This window comes from Centropristis striata, chromosome 9, assembly GCF_030273125.1.
Source record: "Centropristis striata isolate RG_2023a ecotype Rhode Island chromosome 9, C.striata_1.0, whole genome shotgun sequence".
NCBI classification, from domain to species: Eukaryota; Metazoa; Chordata; class Actinopteri; order Perciformes; family Serranidae; genus Centropristis; species Centropristis striata.
In genome coordinates this window covers 24,868,612-24,883,717 of record NC_081525.1, presented here as the reverse complement: position 1 = coordinate 24,883,717, position 15,106 = coordinate 24,868,612, and the positions used below count along the sequence as shown (strand labels likewise).

General features: G+C 37.9%; 1 protein-coding gene across 1 annotated transcript; it reads right to left on the bottom strand.

Moving 5' to 3' along the window:
• Positions 1-6,386: 6,386 nt before the first annotated feature.
• mob3a (MOB kinase activator 3A) lies at positions 6,387-13,514 on the bottom strand. Its single transcript, XM_059341542.1, has 4 exons — positions 13,286-13,514; positions 10,631-11,202; positions 8,848-9,050; positions 6,387-7,113 (listed from the first exon to the last, which is right to left on the bottom strand). The coding sequence occupies exons 2-4, from the start codon at positions 11,046-11,048 to the stop codon at positions 7,084-7,086; spliced, it is 651 nt and encodes a 216-aa protein (XP_059197525.1). The 5' UTR covers positions 11,049-11,202; positions 13,286-13,514; the 3' UTR covers positions 6,387-7,083.
• Between the last annotated feature and the right edge of the window lie 1,592 nt (positions 13,515-15,106).

The following is a 15,106-nucleotide window of genomic DNA, read 5'->3' as shown; positions in this document are numbered from 1 at the left end:
GTATAGCTTAAATGTATTGTTTATCAAAGGTGAAAGTTAAAACCATGTACAGGTTGTTTTCAGGACTCTGCAGTCTTGTGACCGGAGGTTTTCTCCCTCTACTCCTCCTCCTTTCACCTTCTGCTCCTAAAACATAAGCCCAGTGGTAGCAAACATTACGCAAGCTGTTGGCTCGACTATGCCCAGTCAGGAGCACATGGTGTAGTCGCAGGTTTAGTAGGAAAACAAGATCACACGTAGAAGTGCAAGGGGTGGGCATGTGTCACTACAGGTCAAAAGGAAGAGGGGCAGGCCATCATAAATAACTTCAGGTGGCAAACGGCCTCATTTCTGATGTGAATGGCACTCAAGGAGCCTACCTGTGAGGGAAGGGGAGGGGGCTGTTTTTAGTCAGAGGTTATTGCAGTGTGAAATATGATAGAGGTGTGTCTCTGTTGTTGTTCACGAAGACACTATAGTCCATAGGTTATACTATATCCTGTTACTGTATGGAGATAAAGCTGCAAATATTTGTTCAACCAAAGTATTGTGTTGTTGTCAGTGGCGTAGTGCAGCAGCATCACTTCCACTGGGTTCAATTAATAGCATTCTTGTGTTGCAACACACTAACTAGGACAATTCCATGTAGTGCAGCCAAACTTTGTTCAAGTTCATACAGCTTTATTTTTAACTCTAGTGGAGGTCCCAAACAGAGGCAGAGTGGGGTGGTGGTTGCCAAAGGGGGGGCTTCATGGGCTCCGGCCCTGGATATTACCTCAAAAACACTCACCTTTTAGATTTTTAATAACTTCGACTTCTTTTTCCTCACATGTCTCGTTTCCACACAGTTTTATTTTGTGTCCGTTATTTCGTAATTCTCTTCTGCATCACTTTACAGAAAGATAGAGACCCCACAGCAGTTATGGACTTTCCCACTTCAACTGTTTAAAGGGGCTGGACACGACAATCAGAACATACAGCAGTAAACAACTAATTATCATGTAAAGATGCTTGTTACAATCAGAGCTTCTCCGTTCTTTGTTGTTGTGGTAGGCAGACCGGCTGTGCGTGCATGTAAGTGCATGCTAACTGCTCTCATGCAGCAGTTACTGCTAATAAAGCCTTCCCGACCTACATTGTTGTTGTGGAAGCGATGTGGCCAGCGGTCAGTTCCCCCTCAGGTTACAGTGTTAGTGCTGCTCGTACTATTGCTATTTTAAGGACTGTACGCAGTGGCGTTAGCACTATTAGCTGTCGGCCATTGGCTTCGTGCACTGAGAACGGATACGCTCTGAATTCTGTTTCCAGCCCCTTAAACTCATTTCAGAAGGTTTAGCCTTTGCTAACAATGGACACTGAAATTGATTAAAAAATAACTTTCACACTGTGTTAAATAAGCTGAACTTGTATCTTTTTAATGACACATTCATGCAATTTAACAGGAACATTGTCAAACAACTGAACTTCCACTGGAATTTAGCAGAACAACTGGATACAAAGTTGGATGTAGGCTCCATGGGAATTTTTGTTCTTTGCTGAATAACATATACAGTAAATAGTTGGAGGCATATCTCAAATCGCTGGAAGAAAAGTACATATAGCAGCCTTAAAAATCTCCCCGGGGGAGCATGACCTCACACCCTCCTTAGTTTGTGCTGAACCCTCAATGTTAACAGTGTCTGCCTCTGCCCTAAATGTTCCTGAGATACCAAATCAAGAGTGAGATACGTACAATATTTCCATTTGATGCCAAGGTGCAGCCATAACACATTTGGAGTCTTGGGTTTGAATACTTCACTTAGCGTAAACATCATGTAGCTTGAATGGAGAGCTACAAAATGCACGTGCAATACTGTCAGCAACCTTAAAGCTACTTAGTAAGTAAGGTCTTAATAATGACCCTTAAATGCTGCTATTCTCTTGTAGTCGAAACGTATAGCTATATGGCCATGTCATAGTTAAAAGTGTCACTAAAATTACTGTTTATGACTCCAAGTCATTTTTGATTTATGTGTTTTAAAATGAACTTCAATCTGAACCAGTGGGATTTGTTGCAAAAACATTCCTGCACTATGTTATAAACAGTACAGTGCTACATATATCTGTGCACGTGAAGAAGTATGGTACCTTAACTGCAAATGTATTCATTAAATGCACATGTCTGACATGTCAGAGTAAAACTGTCAAAGGCCAAGAAGATAAGTTTGGTTAGAGGCAGCCAGCCGTCTTACACAGTTACAATAAGGTGCATACTTTTCTACAGTGGGAAGGTTGCAGTGCTCCAGGGTGCTGAGCATACCTTTTCTAAGAAATGTTCCCAGAACAAACTTCCTAGAAGCACGCTGCCTCCCAGTCTGCAAAATACTCAAACGTTTGGCAAAACGTACAGAGTTTAGCATACTGGAGCACTGACATGAATCTAATACAGCAGAACTCCTTCGACACAGACAGAGATTTTGCAACAACAGTATATGTTTTGTTCCAACTTTGTTCCAGTTGTGCGCTGGTAAACCTTTTGTTTTTACTGTTTGCACAGCACTCATGTTACATAACCAAACATAACAAAGCATTTTGAAATTAGTCATGCTTTTAAATTCTCAGAATCTCTTTTCAGATTGAGTCATTCCTCAATAACTTGAATCTGTTCCTAGTCAGCACACAGCTGAAATGTTAAGTAATTTCTAAGAACTCATGAAGCCGGTCTGTTGTGTTTGTGTATTAATAACTAACACAAAGTTTTACTGTTTACATGTAATGACTCATGAGCAGTGCGCTCCATTTTAGAAACAAAAACACACGAAAATGTTGTGATTATGCCTTTAAAGCTAATATGTCAAGCAATTTCCATATCTAAATCGCTTTGTATTACCAATGCATAAACGGATTAGTATGTAACTTAAAAACAGAGGTTTTTCCAGACTTTGTTAGTAGCCTATAACAGCCTATGGACTGATCTCTACATAAAGGACTCGGGACGGGTTTGCTGGGGGAATCCAGAGCATGCATGTGACATTTATGCACGCTACAACTGTCTCTTGACAGCTTGGTGTACTAGCTAACGTTAGCCTAGCCGAGTCTGCTTATGTCGATATGCAACCCCCCCCCCCCAAAAAAAATAAAAAATAAAATAAAAAAACATTTTATATAGTGAAGCCTGTCTGGCCAAATGGGAATGACAACCACTGACGTCGGAGGACTTCCGTGTGGTTTTGGTGATCAAAACTGACCCTGAGCTTTCATTAGAGTAAAGCTTCCTTTCTTGCAAACATTATCGCTTGTAAAATACTGAGTGAATTTGTTAGTTGGGTAAAAATATCAAATTACCTCACCAGCTAATGTGATCAAAGATACCAAGTTATGGATGTTAACAAACAAACTTAGCTGTTTTTAATCAGAAATAAATCATGTTACACTACAAAGCAAAGGTGTATAATTAGTGATTGCTTCTAACTAGCCAAGAGTGATGCAAGGCAGGAGCATCCAACTAAATAAGCTAGCTTATTAGCTTAGGTTAGCCAGCTAGCTGTAATTTAGTTGCACTTCATGGATCTCACATTGCTTTGTAACATCAGCTGATCATTTACAAATGGCAAGCTAGTTAGTATCATGGATCAACATAATGATCCATGAAGTCAATCATCACATCACTGTTTTGGCTTATGCTCAGTATGCTCGTCGCGGCTACAGAAAATTCCACATATTGTCTTTAAATACAAAGTGAGCTATCATGTCACGCTTTGATTTTATTGTCCTATAATAGAGCACTGTGACAATTGAGGCTGAAACTAACACAGTTTTTCAGTGTTTATTAATCTGCAAGTTGTTTTCTCTTTGGCCTATTGAACCTCAGACAAGTGGTGACACTGTCAAACACTTTTATTTAGCATCATGTAAGACAAAGAAAACAAGCAAATTCATGGAGTGGAGAAGCTGAAATAAGCAAATATTTGCCATTTCTGCTTTTGTAAAAATAAGGTCAGGCCAACAGAGATAAAAGTTCCTCTAGCCCTACTTTTACATAATTCCTGGAACTTTTGGTCCTCTCCAGCTGTGGGCCGATGAAATTACAATGACATGCAATTACTTTTCATCCTTTTCTTGCTAAAGCTCTGTATAAAGCGTGACTCACAAACCTCAAAACCGTTAGGGTGTGTGCTAAACATTTGCTGAGTCACATTATCTCCCAAACCCTGTTCTCTACGTGTAAATAATCGCACAGTGCCATCAAAACAACAGGCCAGGCAGTGCTGTGTAAACCCTGACAGAGCTGGAAGGGCTCCAGTCTGATTGGCTGCAGCCTGAAATCCTTCCCTTTTGTTCTTGGCCTCGCTCCAGTACTTTCCTTCATGTCTTGCAACCCGTCAGAGGCAGTCTGGTACATTCCAGAAGAGAAAAACACACCAGAGGGAACGTAGAGCAAAAGGCGGATACAGGCGTAGCTCACGCTGCCACAGTACAGTGGAGAATTTTAGGAGGAAATGACTCTGCTGAGAGGAGGGACAATCCTGTATAAGAGGATCAGGTTTCAGCAGGCAATGAGGTCATTTCACTGGTTGATGTTATTGGGGCAGATAGTTACATCATGTCAGTTGATACAGATTCATATTAATATATCAAATATTATGTTTTTTAAAGCTTAAATGAAGCAATATATTATAGCTGTGAATATATTGACATACTAATGGAATTTAACTAAATACACTTACTCAAGTGCTGTACTTTAGTACAGTTTTGAGAAACTTGTACTTTATTATTTTATGTATTTCATATTACTTTTTGTCTTGTGTATGTCTGACTATTGATATGTAGTTACTTGGTTCTGTTTTATATTTATTTCAATGTGTTGTTTTTATCTGCCCTTTTATTCCGAAAAGCATTTACTTTAAGTACATCTTGTTAATCCTGTTAGTTCATAATAAATAAATGTGTTTATTCAGTTAGTGATTAACACTCCACAGATGTATATAAGAAACTTCAGTAACTCAAATTTGCTCAGAATCATTAACTAAACTCAGTTATAATAAAATATGTTTAAGAGGTCGGCCGACAGTGGAGTCATGATAGAATAGCACTACTATGTTTTTAACTTCAACTCTTTCAATTTTTATTAAAATCTAAATATTCAATAATACCAAGAAGTCATGGGCCACTATCAGAGCCCTATTCCACAGATAATGATTGCTTGTAAAACATACTATCAGCTGATTAATCGGCCATAGCAATGAATCGGTCAACCTGTTCTTTTAATACTTTAAATAAAGTTTTGATGGTAATGCTTCTGTACTTTTACTTGAATGCAAGACTTTTTGCTTGTAAATGATATTATTCAGATCTGAATACTTCTTACATCTCCAGCTGTTCCCCCTGCAGGATAGTACAGAGACAACAAAATGTACTTCTTCATGTTTTATGACTGTCACATGCTCAGGCTCTTGGCATGTTATTTTATAATTGTGTTTACATATGGGTGTTTCTTGAGTGCAAGATTGCTGCTGATTATTTGCATAATCCAAACCATTGTGACAGATAACTGCCTCGAAACCAGACCAACAATGTTGCTCTCTATTCATTACTGTTGTTGACCTGATCATGCAGAGCCGGCTCATTCAAAACAAAAACTGTGTGTGTGTGTATTCATCCCAGTACAGTCTGGCCTGTTTCTTACATAACAGGCTTAATCGATTCATTAACCCGAATCACGTCTAGAAAGGCCCCACTTCCCTTCTTCATGACAATAACTGGGACATTGGGCAGATTGCATAAGGGCTACATTAAACTGTAGGATTACAGTTGTTTCCTCACTGTGGACGGGTTTTGGTGTCTTGATGCCACCCAGTGGACAATTTTTACATTTAGTCTTTCAAACATGCAGCTGACAGAGTTTTGGCATGTGAGGTTTGAGTCTCGTGTGACCTTCGGCTGCCAAGAGTATCTGCAACAAGCACCTGCAGGTTTGACATCTGAGAACCTACCGGATGGCACAAAGCCAGTGTGCAATGACACAGACTTAATGTCAGAGTCCCTGCAGGATAGAGTGCAGTGAGTTCATTTAAAAATAATGTGGGAATAACTTTTTAGATTTCAGCTGCAACCATTAGTCCATTTTTTGATCGATAGAAAGATAATCTGCAATTATTTTGATGATCAATTAAGTTATTTAAAATGACGTATTTTAGGTTCTCAAATATTAGGATTTATTGCGTTTCTTGACCTTGATTATAGTAAATTTGATATTTTTTGGGTTTGGGAATTTTGGTTGAATAAAACGAGACATTTGATGAAGCCATTTAGGCTGTAGGATATTCTATTATGCTTTTCTAGTGGTTTTCTCAGATCAAACGATTGAAAAAAAAAAATCTACAAATTCATCAGTAACAAACATAATAATTAATTAAAACTCTATTGAATATCACTGGTACAGAGACCTACATTTATTTAAATGCCTGAAATTGTCTTTAAAAGATAAAAAATACTCTCAGAAACAGAAAAAAGTGTATTTCTCACTGTAACATTTGTACATAATACTTTCTCTGCATGAAAAAACAAAACTAACTTACTGCATTGTGATACTGATTGTTCATGTATGAATTGTAAGACTCCCAGATATATCTGGGACAAAAAAAAATAAAAATCAACATTTTAGATTAAGCCCAGTACTTGGCTTTAGAAAGGGAGACCAATCAGAGTTAATTTAAATATTGATGATCAAATTCAATTTAAGCAGAGTAGAGACTCATTTTAATGTAGCAACATAATGATTTTATAGATGTACAGTAAGAAATCGTACTAATTTTAGATCATTTAAGACAGACAGAAAAACAAAAAGCATCCTGGAATGATTGAGATTCAAATAAAATAGAAAAAAAAACATCAACACAAACATACACCTCTTAATACTGTGCTCAAATAAAATGCTTGCTTTTAAAAAGAAACAGAACGCCTCATAGGACCAGGTTAAAACCTAAAGTATGTGGCTAAATAGATTACAGTACTTAAATATAAAAATATACTCTTTCTTGAATTTGTTTGTTCTTTTAGTTCTGCAGTCTTCTAGATGGACGGATGTGTTCTTCTGGCGTGTCTCGACCGGTCGGTTGTGCTCCCTCAGTGACACATGCGAGCGGTCATCTCTTTCTGTAGACACAATGCAAACAAAACACAAGAGTCAGAGCAGAAAAGGAAATACTGCTAAAAATGTCACTACATACTACGATGCAGTAAACAGGTTCATAATAAAAAGCAAAAGATACAGACCGCAACAAACTATTTCCATCTACTGTTGTTGAAGCTGTGGACACATTTAAAAAGCTGCAGCACACTACCACAACACTAGAAGCTGCTGGATGGAAAAAAAAGCATATAAAAAAGGTCACAACATCTGCACACTAATCTCCATTGCAAACATCCAGCTTATTGTCTAAGCTTTTGGTCGCACAGGCATTAGTCACAGCATGAGACACGCTGAACAAACAGAAAATGTCGTCTCTCACTAAGGGTGGACGGATCATCAACAATCTCAGCTCATAATCTATGACAGTGTAACATCAATTGGGGCGGTGCGGTAATTCTGATTAGAATTTTCCTGTAAAATAAAGATTTCTAGAGATTCTGAAAACAGCTCTGTTCTTTATTGTGAAAAATCTGGGAAACATACGTTAACTTTATCTGTTGTAGAAAATAACTATAATTATATTTGCTGCAAAAGGTTCCCAGCAGCTGGGTTCCCCTTTGGCATAAATTCTTCTTGCATGCTGAGCTGCTCACATGCAAGTGGCTGCAGCGTCTTATTTCACAAATGATTGTTGCCCACAAATTAACTTGAGTGCTACAGAGCTTTTGCATGCTCATGCATGAGTACAGTGTTTGTTTTGATAAGTAAAATGTCTTGAAATTATAGCGAGAGGAATTGATCCAATGCTGTAAATCCAGACTAATATACTATTTATTAACGATCACTAAAAACAGAAAACACTCTATCCAACACGTTACTCTCTATATGGGAATATATCAATATTGGCATAAATGTTGGCTGAAACTTTTTAACCAACGGGTGCCGACAAGTCAATTGATCAACTGTTAAATATACTGCTAAGTGCAGTATGTTGGTTGCAATTAAAAAAACAAAGCAAGTGAACCTTATTAGTTTTGGGTTGGTTAAAAATTTGATATCAAGCAAAATAACTGACCTGACTACTGAATTTCACTACTAGGTCACACTTGCTGAAAGAGAATGTAGCAACTCCAGTCCACCTGGTGGCAGTAAAGCACCTCTAAGCTGGTTTGCCAACCGCCAACATAAATAAAACTGACTGTGATAATTTGCTAATCTTTTATTCAATTGAAAACCATACGACTTAATATTAAGGTTCAAACTGATAAACTTTCGTTTTTGGAAATGTACACTATGAAATGTGTATCATGTTGTCATATTGCTTGTTATAAATGCACTAATGCCATAAAGTCAACCGCCGGTTCAGCTGGTTTGCTTAAAATAAAATAAAAACTTTAAGAAATATCTGAGTTTTAAAGAACCATATCAATATCAGCCTCAGAAATTCAGTAATTCACTTTGACGCAGTAACTCAGTTTGGTAATTTCATGTGACTTTGCATATACCAATATACTGGTAAATGCAATGTACCAATTATATAATCTATATGTTATAGATTCATGCTGAGAGTGTTATAACTTTGTCAATGTGTGGCTTACAGGTTAATCACTGGTATTCTATTACTGGTTTCATTAAATGTCTCCTCTGAACAATTACAACACTGCTTTAAGTCTTTGAACTTTAAATATTTCAAAACATAATCTTAAATATTTTTTTTATTCAGCTTCATGTTAACTTGCATCCCCTGTTTGACTTACGAGAGGCTCCAGCTCTTTGTGGTCCGTTAGGTTGAACTCGGTGACAAAGTAATAGAAATGCTTGTAGCAGGTATTGACGTGAGCCTCAGCCCCCATCTGGCTCACACGGTCAAAGTGGTGGATGTAGACGTGGACAAACACCCGGAACAGACGAGACAAAATCTTCTTAGCCACCTGCATGAAGGTCTTAGGGAAGGGAGTACCTACAAGTCAAACAGATGGAGATGGTCAACACTGGGGTCAATCTAGGATGACCTTTTGCTATTTGCTTCACAGAGAGGAACACATTCAAAATACTGAGGTATTTACTGCAACTGTTACTGAATATTTGAACTGTGATTAACTTTTCAATGTGTTTCTTTAGTAAAGGACACATCCATACGTAAATGGAAAAAACAACAAGACTTGGTCCGAGGGATAAGCCTCTGTTCTCAGCAAGTGATTAATTTAGTATGTCGTTTTGCTTTGACTAATTCAATAATATTTCAGGAATCTGTTCCAGAGGACATATGCGTCAGAGGTCGTTTCTATTCATAGCCCCCTGTACATTGTGTGACCCATTTTTAAATCCATTGCTTGGATGTTTCTGTAGTTAGTCAGATGCCGGGCCACAGCACAGGGCATGCACACATGTACAGAGCAACAGACTGAGATAATAAGACACCGAGAATGCCACAGCAGTGGCAGATTAACTGATAGCGTTTGCAATGTGCAACTCTGGTAATCTAATAAATGTGGCCTTGCAGATTTAATCTAAAGCACATTTTGGTTATTGCACAACAGTGGCATCAGATTTTAAATGCCTTTACTCTGCAGAACTTTATCAGCATTAGATTTCAATTTCCCTCTGTATTCATTACTTATAATTTTTGCGATTAGTCCTTTGAAAGGACAATTACTAGGACTAGTAGTGAATTGAAAAAGACAATAATTTACTTAATCAAACACATATAAAAAATGCAAAATATTTGGACATTACAGCAGTGGTTCCCAACCTTTTTGGCTTGTGACTAAAACAAGACCCATATATCAATTGGTCAATATTGTCTATCACAGACACATCTATCGAAATTGCCTTAAGTTGTGCGATATGTGCCAATTGTCAATTTACTTGATCACCTAGAGATAACTGAAAACTGTTCAAAATGTAAGAAAGAAAGAAAGCAGCCTTTTGACTAGTTTTGCACCGTTATATCAGTGCAAAATCGATAAATAGTCCGCATAGAAAAGGTCTATTTTCATTCTTCTCTATAATGGCTGCCATTTTTGTAATATGGAAGTATTTCCCTCTAAAAATCGATATCCGTTCTTAGGTTGGGAACCACTGGATTACAGCATTTTAACTGTGAGTATCTGTGAGTCATATTAATGAACACCACTGAGGGTCTGACTGCTGTTAATCACTTTGAGCTCTTGTGATTTGGGATGGGCTTTGATCATTAATTTGTGAGGTTTTAATGAACTGAAATCGTTTAATTGAAAATTAGAGTAATGGCTGGTGACTGCCCTATTTGTGACGTTAAGAGTCTGTGAACATTGTCTATGAATGGGTGGTGGCTTGGTTTGCACATAAGCAGCATTCACTGCATGACTCAGGGAATCAAACCAATCTCCTGAGAATCTTGACAGTAGTATTTACTGGATGATGAGAGCTAAGATGTAGTTTCTCTCTTTTAGAAGACACACAAACCTAAAAAGTCTGTGACCTAATTCTGGATCTCAGCATGGAAGAGTTGTTAACCAAAGTCTTAACACACCATCTGTAGCTAATCTCAACACTTACCGACGTTGGTGGGAAAGATGTTCTCATTGTTGATTTGTACCTCAATCCAATCCATGAGCAGGCTCATGTATTTGGGGGCCGACAGTGCCGTCGGTCTCTTGTACTTGTGCTCATCCTGCCAGCGGTATTCGTACTTGGGCCCACCGGACATGTTGGGGCACGTTTGATCGGTGCAGGAGTCACTGATGGTGCCATAGATGAGGTTGATGCGGTTGAAGAAGTCGACCACGTGGACTGCCACCCAGTCGTTGAGGTCCTCGCCGTGGGGCAGCTGCACTGCCTGCTTCAGGTCCAGCCCTGCGTTCAGGGACGCCTGGGCCTTCTTGTGCAGGTCGAATCGCTGCGTCCCGGGCTCAAACTTGCGCTTGGGCCGGAATGTCCTGTCTTTGTTGAAAACTTGTTTCAGGGCCAGGGACATGGTTGCATGTGGTGGTGCTGGCTGATTTGTTTGAAAGCTTCGGGTGAATTATTTACTGTTGAAATTAAAGCAGTCAAAAGGTTGTGTAAACAACCAGTGCTGAGTTTTTGTTATGGACTGCCTTTTGGTATTTGTTTCAACTCAGTCAGCGATCCTGCATATGATTAAAGGAGGGGAGAGAAAGAAAGAAAGGGACAGAGTTTGATTAGTAGATCTACATTTTCACTGAAGTGCATACTTTCTGTCAGGCCTCGTTTTAGTGTGCCACTAAACTAGTCTGCCACAATTTTACAAAATAGCACAACTGGAGCGCCTTGGTAGATTGGTTACAGCACCTGCCATGTTACCACAACATCCTGGGTTTGAGTGTGGCCTTGGGATCTTTGTTGCATGAAGTACCCCCTCTCTCTCCCTGTTTCCGGACACTGAATTATCAAATAAAGGCAGAATGCCACACAAAAAAAATCTTTAAAATAAAATATTACAATGTATGGCCACATCTTGCAACTATTCCCATTATTGACTACTGTTATTTTTACTTCATAGAGTAAAAATTTAATAATTTGGCTAATCAATGTCAAAAAATAGAGATTTTCTCAGATTTCTGAAAATAGAGATTTTCTGACATCTGTCTATTACAATTTCCCAGGGTCAAAGACCTTAACAAAAGCAGTAAGTTGTAAAAATTAAGAAGCTTGGCCTCAGTAATATTTGGCATTCAAGCTAAATGATTACATATTAGAAATAGTCCTGTTAATCTGCTCATCAATTAATCAAGTTATCTTTTCAGCTCTATTACAACCTCTTGCGTATTAAACATGTAATACAGCAGAGTTGGCTGGGAAACTACACAACAGTAGCATCTGTGTCCCAGTTTGTTTTAACATTGTCTTAGGCCTAAGGTTGCTTGTAGAGCTGTCGCAAAGTACAAACCCTTCAGCCAACTTCTTAGGCAAATGTAACTCTTAATAATCTTGAAAGAGGGGAATAAAAAGATGGAGGTCCTGCCTGACTGAATCCTCATATCGCAACCCTGTTAAAATAATCACCTAACTCATTTTTTCAAGTTTTGCAGGAAACACAAAAAACTTAACCAAAAGTGTAACATATGACATTTATTAAACATTTCCCTCAAAAGGGATGTCACAAAGGATAGCTATTGGCATAGTAATAACACTGTGTGTAAATTATGTAACTTAAGAGAAATAAATGACTTAGGCAATTTTTTGAACATGCCTTTGTGACTTAAGCAAGATATGGTAACACTTTATTTTGAAGGTGTCTACATAAGAGTCACACAAGCCTGTCAGAAACATGACAAGTATCATGAGCATTAATGTTACTCAAAGTGTCATTAATGTTCATGACACATCCCATGTCATGTTAATGACACGCTCATGTCACTCTTAGTAGACACCTTCAAAATAAAGTGTTGCTTAAGTCACAAAGGCATGTTCAAAAATTGCCTAAGTCACATTTTATTTTGACTTAGGCATAATAAATCCTCCTAAGTCACACACTTGACATAGGCCATTATCTTAAAGGGGTAAAATCACATGACCTGATCAACTGAGGATGTAGGTGATTTTACCATAGGTGACCAGCGTCATGAGGAGATGATTTCGGCAAAAAAAACAATTTTGACAAAAAATGACTTAGTTATTTTAACAGTGTGACGATATTAATTAAAGGCAACCCGAATTCAACTGAACATCTCAGGTAAACAACGAGTCCGAACAGTGACAGCAGCTTGCATTAAAGATGAAACATCGCCTCAAAGTGAACATGAGTCATTTCCTATTTCAGGCACTAATTCCGCCGTGAAAACCAAGAATCTGCGGAATGACAATAAAACCGAGTCAAATCGTCTGTCACCAATGTAACAGGGCATTGTTAGGTTAATGTAAACCTTTATCTAAACATCGGCGCCATTGTCTTCATAATATTGCGGACTTTATATCGTTTTTAACACACTTTAAGGGATAAAAGCCAAGAGATTAAACAGCAAGGCACATGACGACTGTACGAAGTTTATTCGTGACGTGACTAGCTTACTCGGCCGGACTTGTTGCTTCATAAAACAGCTAAAAACACAAACAAGACATGACATACCCACATTATTTATACTTAATACACATCACAAAATAAATAAAAATCGTCTAAGACGTTCATTATCGCAGACTGACGATCAAACGGTGACGAAATCGCACAGTTGAAAGCCACTTTCACGAACTTACTTGTTCCGCCTTCCTGTTCCGTCAGTTTCCTTCGACCTTTTTTATCGAAAATTATCTGATAACCGATCGATAGCTTTGCGTCTACGATATGCACAGACTACATTATGGATACATGTTGCGATACATGTTGTATAATTACTGTTAATTCAATAAACATGTCACTTTAATAAAGAAACTAACGTCTGACTCCTCCCTACGAAACGAAAAGTACACCAGAGTCGAGTTAGAGCCGTTGGTGGCAGCTTCCGGTCAGAACCTTCAAAATAATGTACCTCTTTGACAGTATTGCAATGCAATATTTATACAGTTATTATTTGTAAGCACCAAACTGAAAATAAGTGATATGATTAGTGGTGGAATGGAGATATTTCCCCTATTAAAATCGACAACAGTCTCAAAATCTCATATTAGTCGATCCCTTAAAACAAAATCTCTGTTGCGTATCATGACACTGTTAAAATAATCGCCTAAGTCATTTTTGCCTAAATTGTTTTTTTTGCCTAAATCATCTCCTCATGATGCCGGCCACCTATGGTAAAATCACCTACATCCTCAGTTGATCAGATCATGTGATTTTACCCTTTTAAGATCATCAATTCTTTGACAATTTGCCAGATTCATAGGTATCAGATAAGAACCCAGCAATGAAGAGCTAGAGGGAGATTGTTTAGTTATCAGTTTAGTTTATCAGTGTTTTATTGTTGACACTAATATTGGTAACACTTTACTCTAAGGTGTCTACATAAGAGTGACATAGAGTGTGTCATAAACATGACATGGGATGTGTCATGAACATTAATGACACTTTGAGTAACATTAATGCTCATGATACTTGTCATGTCATGTTTCTGACAGGCTTGTGTGACTCTTATGTAGACACCTTCAAAATAAAGTGTTACCATATCTTGCTTAAGTCACAAAGGCATGTTCAAAAAATTGCCTAAGTCATTTATTTCTGTTAAGTTACATAATTTACACACTGTGTTATTACCATGCCAATAGCCATCCTTTGTTACATCCTTTTTGAGTGAAATGATCAATAAATGTCATATATTACACTTTTGGTGAAGTTTTTTGTGTTTCCTGCAAAACTTGAAAAAATGAGTAAGGCGATTATTTTAACAGGGTGACGATATGTCTACCTGTTGTTGCCAGTTCAACCAAAGACAGACATATTTTTTTTCAGGCCCCCAAAATTTAAATTATTCAGTATTTTACAAGACAAAAGGAGAAATTAGAGGGAAATCTAAAATAACAAAAAATCCTAACTGTGTAGCATGAATATGTTCTTTTCTTCTTTCTTCTTTTGTCAATCATCTTATCACCCCTCAAATTTATCCTGTGTCACATTGTTGGGGTCCCGACACCCAGGTTTGGAACCACTGGATTACAGCATTTTAACTTTAACACCACTGAGGGTTTGACTGCTGTTAATCACTTTGAGCTCTTGTGATTTGGGATGGGCTTGGATTATTCTTTTGTGGAGCTTTAACATTTTTAAATTGCTTAATTGACAACATGAGTAATAGCTGGTCACTGCCCTATTTGTGACATGAGGAATTTGTGAACACTGTCTATGAATGGGTGGTGGCTTGGTTTGCACATAAGCAGCATTCACTGCATGACTCGGAATCAAACCAATCTCCTGAGAATCTTGACAGTAGTATTGTTCGTGAATAATATAATCAGTGGTGGAAGAAGTATGCCAATCCCTTACTTAAGTAAAAGTACTAATACAACTAATAGTCCTGAATTCACAACTTTACTTAAGTAAAATAACAAAAGTGTCAAAGGTAAAAGTACTTGTTCGGTAGAATATAT

What these genes read in the sequence shown, in the direction of transcription:
- mob3a (XM_059341542.1), bottom strand. Translation starts at nt 11,048, where the DNA reads ATGTCCCTGGCCCTGAAACAAGTTTTCAACAAAGACAGGACATTCCGG. An exon ending in CATCTTTCCCACCAACGTCG is followed by an intron (nt 9,051 to 10,630) that starts GTAAGTGTTGAG and finishes TTTGACTTGTAG; the next exon opens with GTACTCCCTTCCCTAAGACC. An exon ending in ACAAAGAGCTGGAGCCTCTC is followed by an intron (nt 7,114 to 8,847) that starts GTAAGTCAAACA and finishes TTGTGTCTACAG; the next exon opens with AAAGAGATGACCGCTCGCAT.